This window comes from Sorex araneus, chromosome X, assembly GCF_027595985.1.
Source record: "Sorex araneus isolate mSorAra2 chromosome X, mSorAra2.pri, whole genome shotgun sequence".
Taxonomy (NCBI): Eukaryota; Metazoa; Chordata; class Mammalia; order Eulipotyphla; family Soricidae; genus Sorex; species Sorex araneus.
Window position 1 is genome coordinate 165,716,622 of NC_073313.1, and position 20,453 is coordinate 165,737,074.

Sequence of the window (20,453 nt, forward strand, 5' to 3'; positions counted from 1 at the left end):
TCCCGGGGCCGAGAACTCAGCCTTGTTGAACCCGCTAGCGGCTCATCCGCCTCTCTTTTATTTTTTTTTCTTCCGCTTTTTGGGTCCCACCCGGCGATGCTCAGGGCTGACTCCGGCTCTGCACTCAGGAATCACTCCTGGCGGTGCTCGGGGGACCCTAGGGGATGCCGGGGATCGAACCCGGGTCGGCCGCGTGCCAGGCCAACGCTCTCCCGCCTTTCATCCGCCTCTTGCCTGCATCAGGAGCTGGGAACGGGCCCGGTGAAGGCCACGGGGCGCGGGGGGTGGGGGGGAGCCCCCCTTGGTTGAAGGTCCAAACCCACAAGGTCAGAGAGAGCACTGGTACCCCCAGCCCCCTGGGGAGGGCCAGAGGGGAAAGATCATGGGAGCAGAGCGATAGCACAGCGGGGAGGGCGTTGGCCTGGCACGCGACCGACCCGGGTTCGATCCCCCACATCCCCTAGGGTCCCCCAAGCCACTGCAAGGAGTGATTCCTGAGTGCATAGCCAGGAGGAATCGCTGGGATGAAGGAAGGAAGGAAGGAAGGAAGGAAGGAAGGAAGGAAGGAAGGAAGGAAGGAAGGAAGGAAGGAAGGAAGGAAGGAAGGAAGGAAGGAAGGAAGGAGGAAGGGAGGGAAAGAGAGGAGGAAGAGAGGGAGGGAAGGAGGAAGGAAGGAAAGGAAGGAAGGAAAGGAAGGAAGGAGGAAGGAAGGGAGGGGAGGAGAGGAGGAAGAGAGGGAGGGAAGGAGGAAGGGAGAAAAGGAAGGAAGGAAGGAAGGAAAGGAAGGAAGGAAAGGAAGGAAGGAGGAAGGAAGGGAGGGGAGGAGAGGAGGAAGAGAGGGAGGGAAGGAGGAAGGGAGAAAAGGAAGGAAGGAAGGAAGGAAGGAAGGAAGGAAGGAAGGAAGGAAGGAAGGAAGGAAGGAAGGAAGGAAGGGAGGGAGAGAAGGAAGGAAGGAGGGAGGGAGGGAGGGAGGGAGGGAGAGAGAGAGGACAAACTAATCAAAGCCAATCCAACTCCATGACGCATATTTATTCTCGGGGCCAGGGAGACAGGGCAAGGGTCAGGCTGACGTGGCTTTAGTCCCTGGCGCTTCCTAAGGGTCCCCTGATCACGGCCAAAAATAACCCCGAGCACAGAGGCACGCCTACCCCCGAGCCCCTCCAGGTACGCACCCCCCCCCCCAGAAAACACCCCTGTTTATTCTTACTAAGCTAAGTACACATCATCTTTCTGTGTGTGGCTTTTTAGTGGCAGCTGATTCACTGAATTCATTTTACAGCTTAATGACGGGGTAGCTTTCGTGTGTGGAAAACAAATTCCCCATCTCCAGCGGGGGCCCGTGGCGAGTCTGGGGTGTCCCCACCCACCCCCCAAAGCAAAGCGACAACCAGACGGGGCCAGCCCGGCCTCTCCCTCGCTGCCACTGGTCGGGGCCGCGGGGGAGGCAGAAGCACTGGCAGGACGCAGGGAGAATGTCAGCCACCCAGACACACTCATTGTCCCCTGTCCTCTGCCTCCTGCCGCGTGTCGCCCAGACGGCCACCTCCACCAGCCCAGCCTGTTTGGCAAACAGGCCTCCCTGTGGGGTGTGTCTCACCGGAGCTGCCCAGCTGGAAGCAAACACAGGAGTGGGGGAGGGAGCGACCAGTGAGCAGCAGGTTCTAGAAGGTTCTAGAAGGATCTAGAAGCCAGAACTTCTGGGGCCCGAAGGCGGGGGGGGGGGAGGGAGGGTGGTTTGCCATGAACCACAAGAGTATAGCTGGAAGCAAACACAGGTGTCCGGGAGGGAGTGACCAGTGAGCAGCAGGTTCTAGAAGGTTCTAGAAGGATCTAGAAGCTGAAACTTATGGGGCGCTGCCTTGCCCTAGACCCCAGGGGTATCACTAGAAACAAAGACAGGTGTAGGGAGGAGTGAGCAGTGAATAACCAAGTTCTAGAAGGTTCTAGAAGGATCTAGAAGCTGGAACTTCTGGGGAGCTGCCTTGCCCTAGACCCCAGGGGTACCACTAGAAACAAAGACAGGTGTGGGGGAGGAGTGAGCAGTGAACAGCCAAGTTCTAGAAGGTTCTAGAAGGATCTAGGAGCTGGAACTTCTGGGGCGCTGCCTTGCCCTAGACCCCAGGGGTACCACTAGAAGCAAAGACAGGTGTGGGGGGAGGAGTGAGCAGTGAGCAGCAGAACCTTCTAGAAGTTGGGGGGCTTTGCCACGGACCCCAGACCTCACCCTCAGTGAGTCGTGGCACCTAAGTCCTGCCAGGCCCCCCCGGACAGAGCATCGAGGTGGGAGGCAACAGAAGCGTCCCCTGTGGGCTGGGTTGTGAGGTAGGTTTGACCTCTCAGTCCTCGGCAGACTGACGGGGCGGTCACTCACGACGTCCAGACCCCAGGCCTCAGTTTCCCTGTCTGTAAAATCGAGGCGATAATATCTGCTTAATGGGATTGTTGCCGCGTGCGGGTGTGAAATGAGGGAGCCGGGTGCCTTGGCTGCGGGGGGGGGTGGGGGGTGGGGGGTGCCGCCCGGGCTCCCTGCCCCGCCCCCACCGGCTTGCGGGTGTGCTTGGCACCTGTGCACGCTCGCAGGAGAGGCCAGCCTGCTGCGGGCTGGGCGTGGGCTGGGTTGCTCTCTCTCTGCGCTGAGCACTTGTGGGGAAGGGCACATCAGGAGGACTTTCTGGAGGAGGAGGCCCCGGGCCAGGCAGGGTCAGGCCGGGAGAGAGGAGGCACGTGGGCAGGGGAGCGGCCAGGGCAAAGTCCGCTGTGGGCGGGCGTAGGAAACTGCCTGAGTCCCTGGGTTCAGTTTCCACGCCGGGCCCGTGGCCAGTCGGGATGCAGAGAGAAAGAACTTTTTGGAAAAAAAGGGCTGGGTGGGGGGGGGTGCCTGTCGGCCCGTAGAACTGGTTGGGCGTGTGGGTCACCTCAGGGTTGCACCTCAGCAGCCAGGGCTGGCTTTCATCTTGTTTTAAAAGCGTGGTGCCCACACGGCCACGGAAGCTGCCTCTTCCCTCTCCTGTTGGGTCTGGGGGCCAGGCCCGGCCGGGCCCAGGGGTCCCGCTCACTCAGAGTGCTCGGGAGACCACGCCCCCCCGCCCTCCCCACAGACCATACCGAGACACCCCCCTTCTTCCGTCTCCTCTCCGGGAAACAGGACTGACGATCGCCTTAAGTCACCCACGGATCTGTTGCCATCATATTCTGTTTTATTTTTAATTGGGGGGTGGGGCTGGAGCGACAGCACAGCGGGGAGGGCATTTGCCTTGCATGTGGCCGACCCGGATTCAATCCCCGGCATCCCATAGGGTCCCCCGAGCACCGCCAGGGGTGATTCCTGAGTGCAGAGCCAGGAGTCAGCCCTGAGCATCGCTGGGTGGGACCCAAAAACAAACAAACAAACAAAAATGGGGGCTGGAGCAATAGCACAATGGGTAGGGCTTTTGCCTTGCACGCGGCCAACCCGGGTTCGATCCCCGGCATCCCATAGGGTCCCCCGAGCACCGCCAGGAGTGATTCCTGAGCACAGAGCCAGGAGTAGCCGGGTGTGATAAAAAAATAATAATAATAATGGTTTTTTTTTTAGGGTATTTATTTATTTATTTATTTTTTGTGGATCACACCTGGCGATGCACAGGAGTCATTCCTGGCTCTGCACTCAGGAATTACCCCTGGTAGTGCTCAGGGGACCCTATGGGATGCTGGGATTCGAACCCGGGTCGGCCGTGCGCAAGGCAAATGCCCTACCCGCTGTGCTATCACTCCAGCCCCATTTTAGGGTATTTTTTGTGCTCAGGGCTTCCTCCTGGCTCAGGGGTCACTCCTGACCAGACTCAGGGGACCCTGTGTGGTGCCAGGGTTCAAACCTGGGTCAACCACAAGCAAAGTTTCAACCCCCACCCCTACCCCCCCTCCCCGCCCTGAGTAACATATTTTGTTATTTGACGGGGAAACCGTCCTGTGTCACCAACTCTGATTTGGGGCCGGAGCCATAGCCCAGCGGGGAGGGCGTCTGCCTGGCACGCGGCCGACCCGGGTTCGATCCCCGGCATCCCATAGGGTCCCCCGAGCACCGCCAGAGTGAGCCCTGAGTGCAGAGCTGGGAGTCAGCCCTGAGCATCGCCGGGTGTGCCACCCATAAAATCAGCTCTGGCCCTCAGAAGAACTTTCCAGAACGTGTTTCATTTCCCCTAGAGGAGAAGATGGGGACACCCCAGTTCCTGGCACCCCTGATTCGATGAAGCCACTTATCAAGGGGACACACGTTCCTCATTTTTGCTCACCGAAGCAGCTTCCCTCAACCCCTTGGCAGCGTCCGACCCCGGACGCTTAGAGAGATGCAAAGGGTCTTATTTCGGGGGTCTCTGAGGCGAGGGGAAGGCAGAGGGGCTGGGTGCTACCTGCTCCCCAGGGGAAAAACCTGCTGGTCTTTCCTTCAAGGTTAGGTTTTTTTGTTTGTTTGTTTGGGTTTTTTTTTTTGTTTTTTGGTTTTTTTTTTTTTTTTTTTTGCTTTTTGGGTTACACCCTGCGATGCTCAGGGGTTCCTCCTGGCTCTGCACTCAGGAATCCCTCCTGGCGGTGCTCGGGGGACCCTATGGGATGCTGGGAATCAAACCTGGGTCGACCGCGTGCAAGGCAAATGCCCTCCCCGCTGTGCTCTCGCTCCAGCCCCCTCCAGCCCCTGTGGGGTTTTTTTTTGTTTTTTTTTGTTTTTTTTTTTCTTTTTGGGTCACACCCAGCGATGCTCAGGGGGTTACTCCTGGCTTTGCACTCAGGAATTACTCCTGGCAGTGCTTGGGGGACCCTATGGGATGCTGGGAATCGAACCGGGGTCGGCCGCGTGCCAGGCCAACGCCCTCCCCGCTGTGCTGTTGCTCCAGCCCCGTAAGTTAGGTTCGGGGGTCCCAGCTGGCGGGACCTCTCAGCTCTGCATAGGGGTCCCTGTGCGGTGGACGGCCAGCACCTGGGCTGAGGCGCGTGCCAGGAGAGTGGCGAGTTGGCGTCCCCGCCGGGCCGTCCCCCCAGCCCTGCTGGAGGAGGCTGAGTGGCCTGTTCCCGGGAGCCACCTCGGCCCTTTAATAAGGGGCAAAAAATGTGCCCCGACAAGACTTGAATGTGTTTTCGCAAGGGCTTCCCAGACGGGCGATCAAAGGGCGCGGATTCTCCGAGGTCCCCTCCGCGCCGACTTGGGGCCACGAGTGGGGCCGGGTGGGCCCGTGGCAAGGGGCCAGGCCGGTCCGAAGCCCTTGGCGCTGAGCCAGGAGGATCGGGCGTGGCTGGGGGGGGGTTGGGCAGGCAGGATCAGAGCAGAGCCGTGCTTTTTTGGGGGGCCCCTGGGGATGGAGGCGTGAGCTCGGGGGAAAGGACGTGGCAGTCGGTGGGGGGTCCCGGGGTACGTGGGCCCCGTGGCCAGGCCACGGGGACCCCCAAGTGGTGACACACACCCGCGGGGTGTTGGGACGAGGCTGTGGGGGGGGGAGCAGGGCTGTCACGCCCCCCCCCCAGATAAGGGACCGGGCGGGAGAACAGGTCGGGGGACGGTGAGTCAGCGGTGGGGAATGCGGGGGCGGGGCCCGCGGCTGTGAGCAGGGCCCAGGGGCCCACACTGGGCAGAGCCAGCGGGCAGACGCGGGGACGGCGCCAGGGCCCTTCATTCATTCACTCATTCACTTGTTCACGCATGTGTGCACTCGCTCAGGTATTCGTTCGTTCCTTCATGCTCACATTCACTTGTGTGCTCATTCATGTACTCATTCACACATTCCTTCATTCACTCATTCACTCACCCACTCACTCACACATTGCTTCATTCACTCATTCACTCACGCATTCACTCATCACTCACGCACTCATTCACACATTCCTTCATTCACTCATTCATGCACTCACTCACGAACTCATTCACACATTCCTTCATTCACTCATTCACTCACACACTCATGCACTCCTTCACACATTCCTTCATTCACTTGTTCACTCACGCATTCACTCATTCACTCATGCACTCACTCATTCACACATTCACTCACTCATTCACACATTCCTTCATTCACTCGTTCACTCACGCATTCACTCATTCACTCACGCACTCATTCATGCACTCATTCCTTCACTCATTCACACACTCACTCATTCCTTCACACACTCACTTATTCTTTCATTCACTCACTCCTTCACTCATTCACACACTCATTCTTTTATTCACTCATTCATTCACACACTCACTTTTTCTTTCATTCACTCATTCCTTCACTCACTCATTCACTCATGCACACACTCATTCCTTCACTCATTCACGCATTTACTCATGCACTCATTCAGTCGCACACTCATTCATGCACTCTCTTATTTCTTCACTCACTCATTCGCTCATTCCTTCACACCCATTCACCCACTCATTCACACACTCATTCCTTCACTCTCGCATTCATTCACGCACCCATTCCTTCATTCACTTATTCATGCATGCACTCCCTCATTCACTCCACTCACTTTCCAGGGTCACTCCCAGAGCTCAGGGGGACCATGTGGTGTTGGGACTCGAACCCAGAGCCCCACATGCGAGGCCCGTGCGAGGCCTGTGAAGCCACCCAGAAAAGCGCTGACCCCCTTCTCTCTGGCCTCGGAGCCCCGGCGGCGTCCGGCCGGGCTGTTACCCTAAACAGGAAAAGAAGGCGACACGAGGAAACGCATTGACTCCCTGCTAACACGACTCCTTTCTCCGGGAGCACCTGGTGGGCCAGGGGGGGGGTTCAGCCTCCCTGAGGACCTTGAGGGCGCTGGGGAGAGCGATTCCCCGGGTGGGGGGTGGGGGTGGGCTCGTTCCCTCCAGAACATTCCCAGGCTCCAGGTGCAGCGCTGGGCGACCCCTTCTAGAAACTTCCCCCTGCCCAGGACACTGTCTCCCCTCAGTGCTGGGATCGGCCGGGGGTCACCGAGCCCCCCCCCCAGTTAGGCCGGTGGCTCAGGGAATGACCCCCCCCCCCCGGCACTGACGCGGTGTCTTTGCTCCCAGTTCTTTAAGGCCTTCACCAAGGATGGTTCTGGAACAACACTGCCAGGTGGGTAGCGGGTGGGGGGACACAACCCAGGTTTTGGGGGTGATGCAGGGACCTCCCCAAGCAGCGGCCCCGTCCAGCCCCCCTGATGTGTCCCTATGGGACGGTCCCACCCTGGGCCTCGGGAGGTGGGCAGAGGGGGGCTCCCTCCTCCCTCCCGACGCCCCCCCACCCCCGTGTCTGCCTTGGCCCGCAGTGGGGGGCGCAGACGTGCAGACCCTGCGGGAGAGACTCATTGACGCTCTGGAGACGCACACAGACACCTGGCCCTCCGCCTGCCCCCCGCTGGGGCCCACCAGGTACGGGGATTTGGGGCGGGGGGGGGGGCGGGCAGAGTCCCGGGGCCGACGGGGCGGGCAGCTGGGGGGAACAGCTGCCCCGCCCCCCACCATTGGGGCCACCTCGAGGCAAAGGTCAGGGGAATTGGGGTCTCTAGCCCTGACCCTCCCTCCCTCCCGAGCCCGTCCTTGGAAGGGTTCCGGGGTGCCAACATCCACAGCCAAGGAGGGGGGGGAAATGGGGGTGTGGGTGCAGGAATGAGGCGCTGGCTCGGGCCGACCCGGGCTCGATCCCTGGCATCCCAGAGGGTCCCCCGAGCACCACCAGGAGTGATCCCTGAGTGCAGAGCCGGGAGTCGGTCCTGAGCATCGCCGGGTGGGCAGCTGGTCTGTCCTTACGGTGCAGGGCGGGGGAGGGGAGGGTCCCACCCCGTCACTCTGTCCCCATTGCCGCGGAGAGCGACCCCCCGCCCCGTCCCCTGCAGGCTGCCGGAAATCGACAACTTCTTCGCCCGCAACAACCAGGAGTACTTGGCCGTGATCTTTGAAAAGGAGGGGTCCTACCTGGGCAGAGAGGTGAGTGCCCCCCGCCTGCCCCCCAAGTTCCAGAATATTCCAGGGAGGCATCCCGGGGGCGGCCTCAGCCCCGCCCCAGCCGGGCCCCTGCTGGCCACCGAGGGCGTGCTCAGAGCAGCGGGGAGGTGAGCAGGAACATGGCTGGGACCCCCAAGGGGGCTCAGAGGTGCCCAGGCCCCAGGGCAGGCGGGTCAAGCCTCTTGTGATTTTGTTTGGGGGCCACACCTGGTGCTGCTCAGGGCCTCCTCCTGGCTCTGCCCTCAGGAATCACTCAGCAGGGCTCGGGAGACCCGGTGGGGTGCCCGGGATCGAACCTGGGGCAGCCGCATGCCAGGCAAGAGCCTTACCTGCTGTGCTCTTGCACTGTTTCCCCCCGTGACCTCCCCACTCTGACCCCTTTCGCCCGTGGAGAAGGATATAGTCGACTTCCTGCAGAGCCTGGCTGGGGAGTCAAACCTGGTAACCGAGGGGCCGGAAAGATGGCTCAGTGGGCAGTGCAGTTTTTGCAGGCAGGAGCACCCCCACTTCCCCCCTCCCTGGGGTCCCTCCCTGGCTCCACGGAAACAAAGGAGAGAACATTCTGGAGCTGTTCCCAGGCCCTCTCTAACCCCTTACACGGGCATCGCACCCGTAGACTGGCCACTGGCCCCACCCCCACCCCCGCCGGAAGGTTCTGAGTCTCGGGGGTCCCCGCAGGTAATCCTGGACCTGTCGCAGCACCCCGGCATGGCTGTGCGCCGGGTCCTCAGCACTGAGGCCGACGCCGTGAGCAAGTTCGGCGTCACCGACTTCCCGTCGTGCTACCTGCTGTTCCGGAACGGCTCCGTGTCTCGGGTCCCCGTGTGAGTGACCCCCGGCTTCTCCCTCCGAACCAGGGCGGGGGCAGCCCCGAGCCTCCCGCTGGCTTTCCGGAGCTCATGTGAACTCCCACAGCGGCCTGGGTGCCCCCCGGGTGGGGAAATGGCACGAGTTGGAGCCTCAGTTTCCCCCCCGAGGTCCTGCCAGCCCGAACTCCATGGCCGGGGTGCCCAGGAAGCTGCCCTGGCCCAGACGGGCACAGGGACCACCCGGCCCACCCGGGGGCAGCGAGCCTGCTGGCCTGGGCGGGGGGTCTGGGCCCGGGTCCGGGCGGGGGGCCTGGTATGGGACAGGCTGCATTGTTCCCGCCGGCTCGGAGCTGGTGGAGGGGAAAATTGTGCCGACGCTGCCCGAGGCCATCTGCCACCCTGTCTGGCACGCCAGGTGCAAAGTGACGCTTCCAGGCCCTCCCCAGGGAGCCTCCCCACCAGGGGAGAGCACAGTGGGTGCGGAGGGGAGGAAGCCGGGAGCACTGGCTGGGAGCACTGGCCGTGCAGGCGGGAGCATCAAGCTTGCACCCCCAGACGTTCCAAAAAAAAAATCAATGATCGGGGCTGGAGCCATAGCACAGCGGTAGGGCGTTTGCCTTTCACGCGGCTGACCCGGGTTCGATTCCCAGCACCCCATATGGTCCTCCGAGCACCGCCAGGAGTTATTCCTGAGTGCATGAGCCAGGAGTAACCCCTGAGCATCACTGGGTGTGACCTAAAAAGCAAAAAAAAAAAAAAAAAATCGATGAGCACTTGGAGAGAGTCCAGCAGGGAGGGCTGTGCCTCACACATGACTAGGGGGGACCCCCAGTCCAAGCCCCTTGGGGGGCGAGCCCTGAGCACCCCCAAAGCCAAGAAACAACGGAAAAGCCCAGAGCGGAAAGGGCAGGAGAGGCGGAGGGGGGAGGCGGGCGGTTTGGGGGCCTCTTGAGGTCATCTCGGTCTGCAGGTCGCGGGAGAAGTGACCCCGCCCTGTGTCAGGCTACTGCCGCGTCCCCCTTGGGTCTCAGGGGCACAGGGCACAGGCCCTGGGCGCCCCTCTCTGGGCGTCACGACCACCCCCGGGTCCCCGCCCCGCCCTGAGGAGCCCCGCCCACCGCCTCCCTGTGTCTCTCCTCTCCCCTCTCAGGCTGGTGGAGTCCCGATCCTTCTACACCAACTACCTGCAGAGGTTCTCCGGGGGGCCCAGGCTGGCCCCGACCACCGTGGCCCCCGCCACGCCGGGCACCGTGGCCCCCACCGTTTGGAAAGTCATTGACCGGTAGGGCGGGGTCTGACGCTCACTCAGCGTGCCTGGGGGAGGTGCTGGGGGGGGTGGCGCCCGGCTTCCCGCCCCCCAGACTCGCCCCAGATTGCAGGGCTTCCCTGGGGGAGGGACCCCAGGCCACGTGGCCGGGGGACCCGCTGACCCAGCCTTGAGCGGGCGGCCAGAAAGCGGCGTCCACCAGGGGGCGCCCGAGAGGCAGCGGCCAAGGGCCCGTCCCCGCAGGGCGGTCTTTAGCCACTGACCGTCAAAGGCGGGAGAGATGGTGCAGGGGTGAAGGCACCAGTCCAGCTGGAAGCTGACCCACCCCCTGCAAGGCTTAGAGGCCCCGTGTGCAGAGCCAGGAGTGAGCCCTGAGCTAAAAGCGAGAAGCCGTGAGGGCTGGAGCGATAGCACAGCCGGGAGGGCATTGGCCTGGCACGCGGCCGACCCGGGTTCGATCCCCGGCATCCCATAGGGTCCCCCGAGCACTGCCAGGAGTGATTCCTGAGTGCAGAGCCAGGAGGAACCCCTGAGCATCGCCGGGTAGGACCCAAAAAGCAAGAAAAGAAAATAAAATTAACATCTTGTTCACGGCCGACCCAGGTTCGATCCCCGGCATCCCACAGGGTCCCCCGAGCACCGCCAGGAGTGATTCCTGAGCACAGAGCCAGGAGTCAGCCCTGAGCATCGCCGGGTGGGACCCGAAAAACTAAAATAAAGAGACTTTGTGATTTAGCCAGGGTCCACACCGCAGCTACTGGCAGGGACCATCTGACCCGGTTCCGTGCCACACTGCCCCTGCCCCTCCTCCGGACCCCTCCCCTGCCTCCCGGGTAACTGCTCTTCTCTCTCCGACCCTGTGCGGGGCCTCAGCTCCAAGGTCTACATGGCGGACCTGGAATCGGCGCTTCACTACATCCTGCGGGTGGAAGTGGGCAAGTTCTCTGTCCTGGAGGGCGAGCGCCTGGCAGCCCTCAAGCAGTTTGTGGCTGTGCTGGCCCAGGTGAGCCGGGCGCTGAACCCCTGCCCCGTCTCCAGGACCCCGCCTGGGCCCCGCAGCAAACCCGGAGCCAGCCTGGAGGAGGTGGCCCGTCTCCATTCCATCCCACCGCAGAGCCCCACAGGGCCGGGATTTTTTTTTTCTTCTCTATTTAAATTTAATATTTAAAAAGATGATCGTCCCCTGAGCACCGCCAGGAGTGATTCCTGAGTGCAGAGCCAGGAGTAACCCCTGTGCATCACCAGGTGTGACCCAAAAAGCAAAAAAAAAAAAAGATTGGTTGTGGGGGCTTGAGCACAGCGGGGAAGGTGTTGGCCTGGCATGCGGCCAACCCGGGTTCGATTCCCGGCATCCTATAGGGTCCCCCGAGCACCGCCAGGAGTGATTCCTGAGTGCAGAGCCGGGAGTCAGCCCTGAGCATCGCCGGGTGGGACCCAAAAAGCAAAAAAAATATATATATATATATATTGACTGAGGCCCAGAGCGGCAGTACTGCAGGGACGGCGTTTGCCTTGCACGTGACTGAGTACCGGAATCCCACAGGGTCCCTCAGCCCCAGGAGGGAGGAGTCAGCCTTGAGCACAGAGCCAGGAGTCGGCCCTGAGCACTGCCGGGTGTGGCCCCCAAACAAAAACAAACCAAAACATTCTTGACTGGGGGCCTGAGAGATGGTACAGGCCGGTGCCGGCCTGGCCACTAGGGGGCGTGTGGTCCCCACTTTCCATCCATCCGCCGAGGGCCCATCACACAGGCCCGCCCGCCCCGGGCTGCAGGGGGAAGGTCTGGGTCCAGAGGGGCCGATAAATCACGCCGAGGCCCGAGAGAGACCGGGAGGGGCAGGGCAGAAGCTTCCGGAACTCCCCGGGCTCTCCCCGCTGAGCCGCTTTGGTTTTGTTTTTTGTGTGTAATTTTTATCTGGTTTTGTGCCACACCCGGCGATGCTCAGGGGCTGCTCCTGGCTCTGGGCTCAGGAGTCACTCCCCACAGTGCTCGGGGGGTGCCGGGACTGAGCCCCCTGCCCCCCGCTTGCTGCTTGCAAAGCCAGGGCCCTCCCCGCTGCTCGGTCGCTTTGACCCCTTTCCCCGAACGTTTCTCCTCACTCCCCCCCACATCCCACGGCTGCTCTGAAACCCCTCACCGCCACACCGCACCCCTGCTCCCGTGTGGGTGCACGTGCACACACACCGTCACACGCACACAGCCGTCACACACACACGCACACCTATCACACACACCCATCACACGCTCACACACCCATCATATACACACACATCACATACACACCATCACACACCCATCAAACATACACACCCATCACACACTAACCCATCACACATACACTCACCATCACACACATACCCATCACACACACACCCATCACACATGCACACCTATCACACACTAACCATCACACACTCACCATCATACACACCCATTACATGCATACACACTAACCCATCACACACACTCACCGATCACACGCTCACACACCCATCACATTTGCACACACATCACACACACACCATCACACATACACACCCATCACACATACACACCCATCACACACATTCACCGATCACACGCTCACACACCCATCACATTTGCACACACATCACACACACACCATCACACATACACACCCATCACACATACACACCCATCACACACATTCACCGATCACACGCTCACACACCCATCACATTTGCACACACATCACACACACACCATCACACATACACACCCATCACACACATTCACCGATCACACGCTCACACACCCATCACATGCGTGCACACATCACACACATACACCATCACACACATACACCATCACACATATGTACCCATCACACACACCCATCGCATGCATACATACTAACCCATCACACACACTCACCCATCATACACGCATTCATTATCACACACCCATCACACATGCACACACATACCATCACACACACCCCATCACACATACACACCCATCACACTAATCCATCACACACACCCATTACATGCATACACACTAACCCATCACACACACTCACCACCACACACACACCCATCACACACACACACCCATCACACTAACCCATCACACACACACACACCTCATCACACATACACACCCATCACACTAACCCATCACACACACACTCACCATCACACAGCCCCACCCCCGCCCCAGCTGCCCGCTCCCCCGGGCCCTGTGGTTTCCAAGTGCTGATACTAATCAGATTTGCGCTGTCTTATTGTCCAGCTGCTCTCCGTGTCCCCACGAGACGGGGATCTTGGCTGGGAGCTCCGGCCCGCCCGCCCTGCACCCCACAAAGCCCTGCCGCCCACCCCCACCCCTCTCCCCCACACCTGCTGGTGCCGGGGGGTCACGGCTTCCCTCTGCCGCCCCCAGTACTTCCCTGGGCAGCCCCTGGTCCGGAACTTCCTGCACTCCACCCACGACTGGCTGCAGTGGCAACAGAGGAAGAAGATTCCCTACAGCTCCTTCAAGGCGGCTCTGGACGGCAGGAGGGAGGTAGGCGTGGGCGGGACCCCCCCTCCCCCCTCTCCCCTCCCCACGGCACCTCTGCCTGCCCCGGGGGCCCCAGTTAGCAGAGAAAGACATGAAAGCCCACCATCCCCACCCCGGGCACGCACCCTGGGAATGGTGGCTGGAAGTTAGTGGATGGTGGGACCCCCGAGGGGGGGCTGTATGGGGGGGGCTAATGACACAGGCTGGCAGAGCCCGGCTGGATGGCGCGGCCTCTGGGCCAGCGGGAGCACCAGCAGGGTCATAGCCAGCGAGCCCTGGGGCCACCAGGGCCATACCCAGCCCCGCGTGGAGCCTCGTGCCTCATGCCAGTGCTCCATCCCTCTCAGCTGTCTCCCCACTTCTGCCCTCCGTGGGTGCTTCTTGTGTGGGGATGGGGTGGGGGCGGCGGGAGGGTCTTTCCTGAGCTCCTGCTTGGACCCCCACCCCCAAGCCTCACCCCCCTGTGAGGGCCTGAGGGGACCCCAGGATGTGGGATGAGGTGTCCAAGCACAGAGCGGGGTGGTCTGGGGGCCACCCCGTCACACCGTCCCCCCTGCCCCCCCCCGCAGGGCGCCGTGATCACCACGAAGGTGTCCTGGGTGGGCTGCCAGGGCAGCGAGCCACACCTCCGCGGCTTCCCCTGCTCGCTCTGGCTCCTCTTCCACTTCCTGACCGTGCAGGCCTCGAGGCCGGACCTGGAGCGCTCCCAAGAACCGGGTGAGCTACGCGGGGGGGGGCGGGGGGAGGGGTCTGCGTGTGCCCCAGAACCCGGGCGTGGGGGCTGGAGGGCGGGGGAGGGGTCTGCGTGCTCCCCAGAACCCGGGCGTGGGGGCAGGGGGGGCGGGGGTCAGCGCAGCAGGAAGGAGAGTGTTGGTGGAACCTTCTGGAATTCGGGTGACACTTCCTGGGTGCAGCCATGGGGAGTTGTGGGTGCCAGTGGGGTCTGCAGGGGGGGGATTCAGTGCCCGCCAGCAAGAGGAGGTGTTGAGGGGGGCCGGAGTGACGGCACAGCGGGGAGGGCGTTGGCCTGGCACAAGGCCGACCCGGGTTCGATCCCTGGTGGCATCCCCTAGGGTCCCCCCCACCGCCCGAGCACCGCCAGGAGTGAGCCCTGAGCACAGAGCCGGGAGTGAGCCCTGAGCATCATCACGGGGTGGGACCCAAAAAGGAAAACTAAAAAGGAGGGAAGGGGGCTGGAGCGAGAGCACAGCGGGGAGGGCATTTGCCTTGCACACAGCCGACCCCGGTTCGATCCCTGGCATCCCATAGGGTCCCCTGAGCACTGCCAGGAGTGATTCCCGAGTGCAGAGCCAGGAGTCAGCCCTGAGCATCGCTGGGTGGGACCCAAAAATGCAAAAAGCAAAAAAAAAAAAAAAAAAAAGGAGGGAAGGTTGGGGGGCCTCTGTGACACCACCTCTGAGCTGGGAGCGGAAGGACGCAAGCGCAGGGGGTCGCTGGAGGCCACTGAGGGGCAGCGGGCAGGGGCGCCGGGGTGGGACACGGGGCCCGCGGGGCCCTGCCCGGTTCTTCTGCGTTGTCCCTCCTCGCGTGTCCCGGGGGGCGCTGAGAGGGGGAGGGCGGGGAGGCGGCCCGGCCCGGCCTGACGCGTCCCCAACCCCCCCCCCCCCCCCCCCCCCCCGGCACCCCTGCCCCGCCCGCCCGCAGCCAAGGCCCAGGAGGTGCTGCAGGCCATCCGCGCCTACGTGCGCCACTTTTTCGGCTGCCGGGAGTGCGCCAGCCACTTCGAGCAGATGGCGGCCGCCTCCATGCACAAGGTGGACAGCCGCGACGCCGCCGTGCTCTGGCTCTGGTCCGGGCACAACCGTGTCAACAGGCGCCTGGCAGGTGAGCCCCGCCCCCCACCCCACCCCCCACCCAGGGCGGCTCTGCACACCCCACATTCCCCACTCACCGCGACGCTCAGGGCTGACTCCTGGCTCTGCACTTAGGAATCACTCCTGGCAGTGCTCAGGGGCACCCTAGGGGATGCCGGAGATCGAACCCAGGTCGGCCTCGTGCCAGGCCAGCACCCTCCCCGCTGTGCTATGGCTCCGGCTCATCCCCTAGTTTTCTCACACCCTCCTGGAAGTACCCAGAGGCGGTTCAGTTTGCAGGGGCTGGAGCGATAGCACAGCGGGGAGGGGTTTGCCTTGCACACGGCCGACCCGGGTTTGATTGCCAACATCGCCTAGGGTCCCCTGAGCACCGCCAGGAGTAATTCCTGAGTGCAGAGCCAGGAGTGACCCCTGTGCATCACCGGGTGGGACCCAAAACCCAAAAAGCAAAGAGGACGTCACGGTTCCCAAGGCCCCCCCCCCCCGCCTCCTGAGAAGCCGCCTTGGGAGGTGGTACCCCAGTTAAGATTCCAGGGTGGGGGGCTGGAGCGATAGCACAGCGGGGAGGGCGTTGGCCTTGCACGCGGCCGACCCGGTTTCGATTCCCTGCATCCCATAGGGTCCCCCGAGCACCACCAGGGGTGATTCCTGAGTGCAGAGCCGGGAGTCAGCTCTGAGCATCGCCGGGTGGGACCCAAAACGCAAAAAAACACCAAAAAACAAAAACAAACAAAAACAGAGACAGTCTGCAGCCCTGCCCAACAGCCTCTGTGTGTGTGTGTGTGTGTGTGTGTGTGTGTGTGTGTGTGTGTCTCCCTGCAGGCGCCCCCAGCGAGGACCCCCACTTCCCCAAGGTGCAGTGGCCGCCCCGGGAGCTGTGCCCAGCCTGCCACAACGAACTCCAGGGGGACACGCCCGTGTGGGACCTCACCGACACCCTCCGCTTCCTCAAGACCCACTTCTCCTGGCCCAACCTGGTGCTGGGCAGCCCGGGCTCCGGCCCCCGCGGCGGCGGTGGGGGGCTCCAGTGGATGGCGGCACCCCCCGGCGCAGCCCCGGAGTTGCCCCCCGACAACTCCACCCAGAGCCTGCAGCCGGCGGAGATCGCGGCCCTGCTGGAACTGCTGGCGGAGATGGGGCCCGGCCCAGGGGACACCCCGCCAGACTCGGGGACCTCAGTGCACCCCACGGAGAAGCCCGAGCTGGCCCGAGCGCTCCGGCACTTGAGCAAGCGGGAATCGGGGGCCCTGGGGCTGGGCCCCGCCCCCCCCCACGGGCACCCCGGGGCAGGGGCCCCTCGGGGCGGTGGCCAGTGGCTGCAGCTGCTTGAAGGAAACTGGTCCCACCTGGACGTCAGCCTCTGTGTGATGCTGTACTCCGTGTCCTTCCTGGGCCTGCTGGCCATGTACACGTACTTCCGGGTCAGGATGCGGGCCCTGAAGGGGCTGGCCGGCCACCCGCTGGCCTGAGCGTCCACGCCCCACCCCTGCCGGAAGCCGCCGGGCCAGCCTCGTGTGCCCCTCCCCGCGACACACTCCCCTGCACCCCCTCCCTCTTCCTCCCCCGACGCCCCGACTTTGCCCCTTGTTCAGGCAAGTTCTGGAATATCCTTGGCTCCCCGCCGTCTGCAAAGTGGACGCAGGGGCGAGTTGCGGGGGTCCAGGCCAAGAGTTGAGTGGGGGGGGCCCGGCTCCCAGCATCTGACCGCCCCCCCGCCTTGGCCCTGCAGGAGGTCAGATTTGAGAGTCCCTAGCAAGTTAGGGCTCTGTGGCCCCCCAGATAGGCGCATACTTTGGGGCCAGAAAAGGTGACCCCCCCAACCCATCATTCCGACCCCAGGCCCCTCATTCCTCTCAGCCGGAAATCTGGCTTCCGGGTGAGTCTTGGGGGGGGCCCGCTGGATCTCCTGGGTGGCTCGGGGTCCTGCGGGAGCCTTGACTGCCCTCCCCGCCCCCCCCCGCTCCCGGGACACCTCCCAGAACCCAGCGGGCGGAGGGGGCCAGGGGGGCAGCTGCGGGGAGCAGGAAGGGGGTGCGGGGGGGGTGGGGCCGTGGCTCCGGCTTAGCTCCGAGTGACGGGGCTGACTCCGTCTTGACCTGGCGTGGCCATCTGGGTCTTTGTCTGTGGGGTCGGGGCCCCCCGTATGTGCCGGCTGTGCGTGTGAAGGCGGCCGGCCCGGCGACCACCTTCCCCGGGGGAGGGGGAGGGGAGGGGGCGGGGGCACCCCTGGCCGGGCACCCCGGATGCACTTCTAGTTCCCACCCCGCGGCTTGGCAGGGCTGCCGAATAAATTATTTTTGTTAAGGCAAGTACCAACGTCCTCTTGTCCGGCTGTCTGTCTGTCTGTCTGTCTGGGGGTCACGCCCGGCTGGGCTGGGGGGGGGCGTGTCGGGGATGCAACCACGTGCAAAACCCACACTCAGCACCCGGCCCCGACGGCACGCCCCAGGACTCTTGTTCCCCGGGCACCCAGCAGCACCCCGTTTCTCCACCCCCCACACCAACCCCTGCAGCTCAGAGGCTGAATCAGCGGGATTAGACGCCACCCCTAATCCTTCCCGCCCCCCCCCTCAGAGCCGCTGATAATGAACTTGGTGAAGGGGCAGCAGGAGCCTTATCCGATTGTGGGGGCCTCCCTCTGTGCCGTGCCCATCTGGGGGTGCCGGGAGAGGGCCGCCCCCCTCTCTGCTGGCCCCCCTAGAGGCCTCCAGCTGGTGCTCCTTCTGGGCATCCACTGCCCCCCCCCCCGCCCCTGCCCCCGCGTCCTGGGTTGACTCAGAGGATCTCCCCGAGGTCAGCGCAGCCCCGGAGGGTCCCACGGCGCGCCCACCTGTCACACTCAGCAGAACCCTGGGGGCTCCGAGGACCCACCCACAGACCCACCCACGGCCTCCCCGGCCCGGCCTGGCAGAGGCTTCCCGGCTCTGACTGATAAACAAGCCGCCCACGCCCCCCGTGCTCGCTGCTGCCTTTCACCTTGATTTCCCTGGGGCCCCTCGCAGCTCGATGCAGCGGCGTCGCCCACCAGCTGCTCCTGTCCTCCACCTGGGCCGCCTGCGGGGCGGGGGGCCGGGGCGAAAGCCCCCCCAAACACACTGTGGGCTCCTTGTCTGCACCTGAGGAAGAGTCCCTGGGACTTGGGGGGCAGCGGCTCCCCAGCGAAGGGCCCCCTGAGTCTGCAACTCGGCAGGGGTGCGGCCCAGGGAGTGTGCAGGAAGCAGCGTCTGGGGGAGACCGTGAGGAGCCTTGGAGGAAAGCGGGGTGAGCCAGGGAAAGACGGGGGCCGGGGGGGCACGCGGCGGGCCCAGAGTCCATCCCGGCATGGCGTGGACCCTGGAACGAAGAGTTGGGCGGAGTCTATGAGCACTGCCAGGAGAGCCCTCAAAACTCAAACAGAAAGGAGGAGGAGGGGGAGGAGGAGGAGGAGCAGGAGGAGGAGCAGGAGGAGGAAGAGGAGGAAGAGGAAAAAGGAAGAAGAGGAAGAAGAAGAAGAAGAATAGGGGGAGGAGGAGGAGGAATAGGAAGAAAAGGAAAAAGGAAGAAGAGAGAAGAGGAAGAAGAAAAGAAAAAGGAGGAGGAGGAAGAGAAGGAGGAAGAGGAGGAGGAGGAGGATGTGGAGGAGGAGGAGGAGGAGGAGGAAGAGGAGGAGGAGGAAGAGGAGGAGGAGAAGGAAGTGGCGGAGGAGGAGGAGGAAGAGGAGGAGGAGGAGGAGGAAGAGGAGGAGGAAGAGGAGGAGGAGGAGGAGGAAGAGGAGGAGGAGGAGGAGGAGGAAGAGGAGGAGGAGAAGAGGAGGAGGAGGAGGAGGAGGAGCAGGTGAGACCCAGTCCCGTGGGTGTAGACAGTCCCGCAGGTGTAGACACCACCCAGTAGTGGGTTTGGGCTCCAAGCCTGGTGCTGTGGGAGGCGGTGGGAGCAGGGGTGCGTGTGCAGGGCCTGCAGGGTCCCCAGCCCCTCCCCCCTCCCCCCTCCCATGCCCGCTGCAGGAGGCCCGGTCCCCAGTCCCCAGGCTGGTCTCGGCCACGTGGGCGCGTAATGAAGTCCCGGGGGCCGGAGTCTATCACGCCAGGCCCCATTAGGGCTGCGGGGAAGGGGCCCTGACAGCCGCTGCCCACGGCCATCAGCCCCGCAGCCTGAGCGGCTCTGGCAGCCCCCGGGCCTTTGCCCGGCGCCCCCGCGTCCCAGGGCCGGCCCTGGGAGCTTCCCGAGTGGGTTCCGCCGGGTTCTAATCCCGCCCTGTATGCCAAGGAGGGGGGTCTGCGAAGAGGCCGCCTCCCCCCGTCCCCCAGGGGCCCCCCGCACCCCCTCACCCCCACCTGGTACCTCCGCTGTGGGCAGAAGCAGAGGTCCCGCCTCCCCCGCCCAAGCACGGTCACATGCTAACCTTGACCCTGAACACGGGACAGCGCGGGGGCCATGGCGGGAGAGACCCCCCCCCCCCCCCCGTCACCGCCGGCTGGGCTGGACCTCATCCACACGCCCCCAGCCCCCTCTTCCTCCTTCCCTTCATCCGGGGTCTTCCCTTCGGACTATCCCCTCTTTGGACACTCGCCGGAATTCCAGCCCCGTGCTTTCTTTGGGGGGCTCGGGGCAGGTGGTGGACACTCTGCATTTGTGCATTTGCTGGGGTCACCGACCACTGTGTTAGGGTGTAGCCCCCCCCCCCCCCCCGCAGTGACACTCCCGACCCAGATGGCCAGGCCAGGGGCTGCTGAATGCTGGCAACTTGGGAGCAAACTCAGGGCCTTTGCACATGCTGTGGCCCCCTGGGCCAGCTCCTCGGAACCAGGGTGCTGGGGCTGGAGCGACAGCACAGCGGGGAGGGCGTTTGCCTGGCACGCAGCCGAGCCGGGTTCGATCCCCAGCATCTCCTAGGGTCCCCCGAGCACCGCCAGGAGGGATTCCTGAGCACAGAGCCGGGAGTCAGCCCTGAGCATCGCTGGGTGGGACCCAAAAAGCAAAACAAAGCAAAACAAAAAAAAACCTTGAGGTTCCTGCAGGCGAAAAGTGGTTCCGAGACTCCAGAACCCGCGTGGCAGCTGGGCCCACGTGAGGACCCCCTCCCTGCCCCCCACCCTCGCCCTCTCCCCTCCCCTGGCCT

At 63.3% G+C, this 20,453-nt stretch overlaps 1 protein-coding gene across 2 annotated transcripts in view; it reads left to right on the forward strand.

The window, feature by feature from the left end:
- QSOX1 (quiescin sulfhydryl oxidase 1) overlaps positions 1-17,661 on the forward strand; it is a 28,832-nt gene extending 11,171 nt beyond the window's left edge. Inside the window, exons 3-12 of one of the 2 annotated variants that reach the window (XM_055122896.1) lie at positions 7,004-7,049; positions 7,243-7,345; positions 7,810-7,900; positions 8,597-8,742; positions 9,878-10,009; positions 10,868-10,997; positions 13,401-13,523; positions 14,090-14,237; positions 15,186-15,365; positions 16,178-17,657. In XM_055122896.1, the coding sequence (XP_054978871.1) occupies positions 7,004-7,049; positions 7,243-7,345; positions 7,810-7,900; positions 8,597-8,742; positions 9,878-10,009; positions 10,868-10,997; positions 13,401-13,523; positions 14,090-14,237; positions 15,186-15,365; positions 16,178-16,824 (1,746 nt within the window). In that variant the 3' untranslated portion in view covers positions 16,825-17,657. Of the gene's footprint in view, positions 1-7,003; positions 7,050-7,242; positions 7,346-7,809; positions 7,901-8,596; positions 8,743-9,877; positions 10,010-10,867; positions 10,998-13,400; positions 13,524-14,089; positions 14,238-15,185; positions 15,366-16,177 lie in introns of both variants that reach the window. The other variant, XM_055122897.1, reaches the window with a different exon arrangement.
- Positions 17,662-20,453: the final 2,792 nt, after the last annotated feature.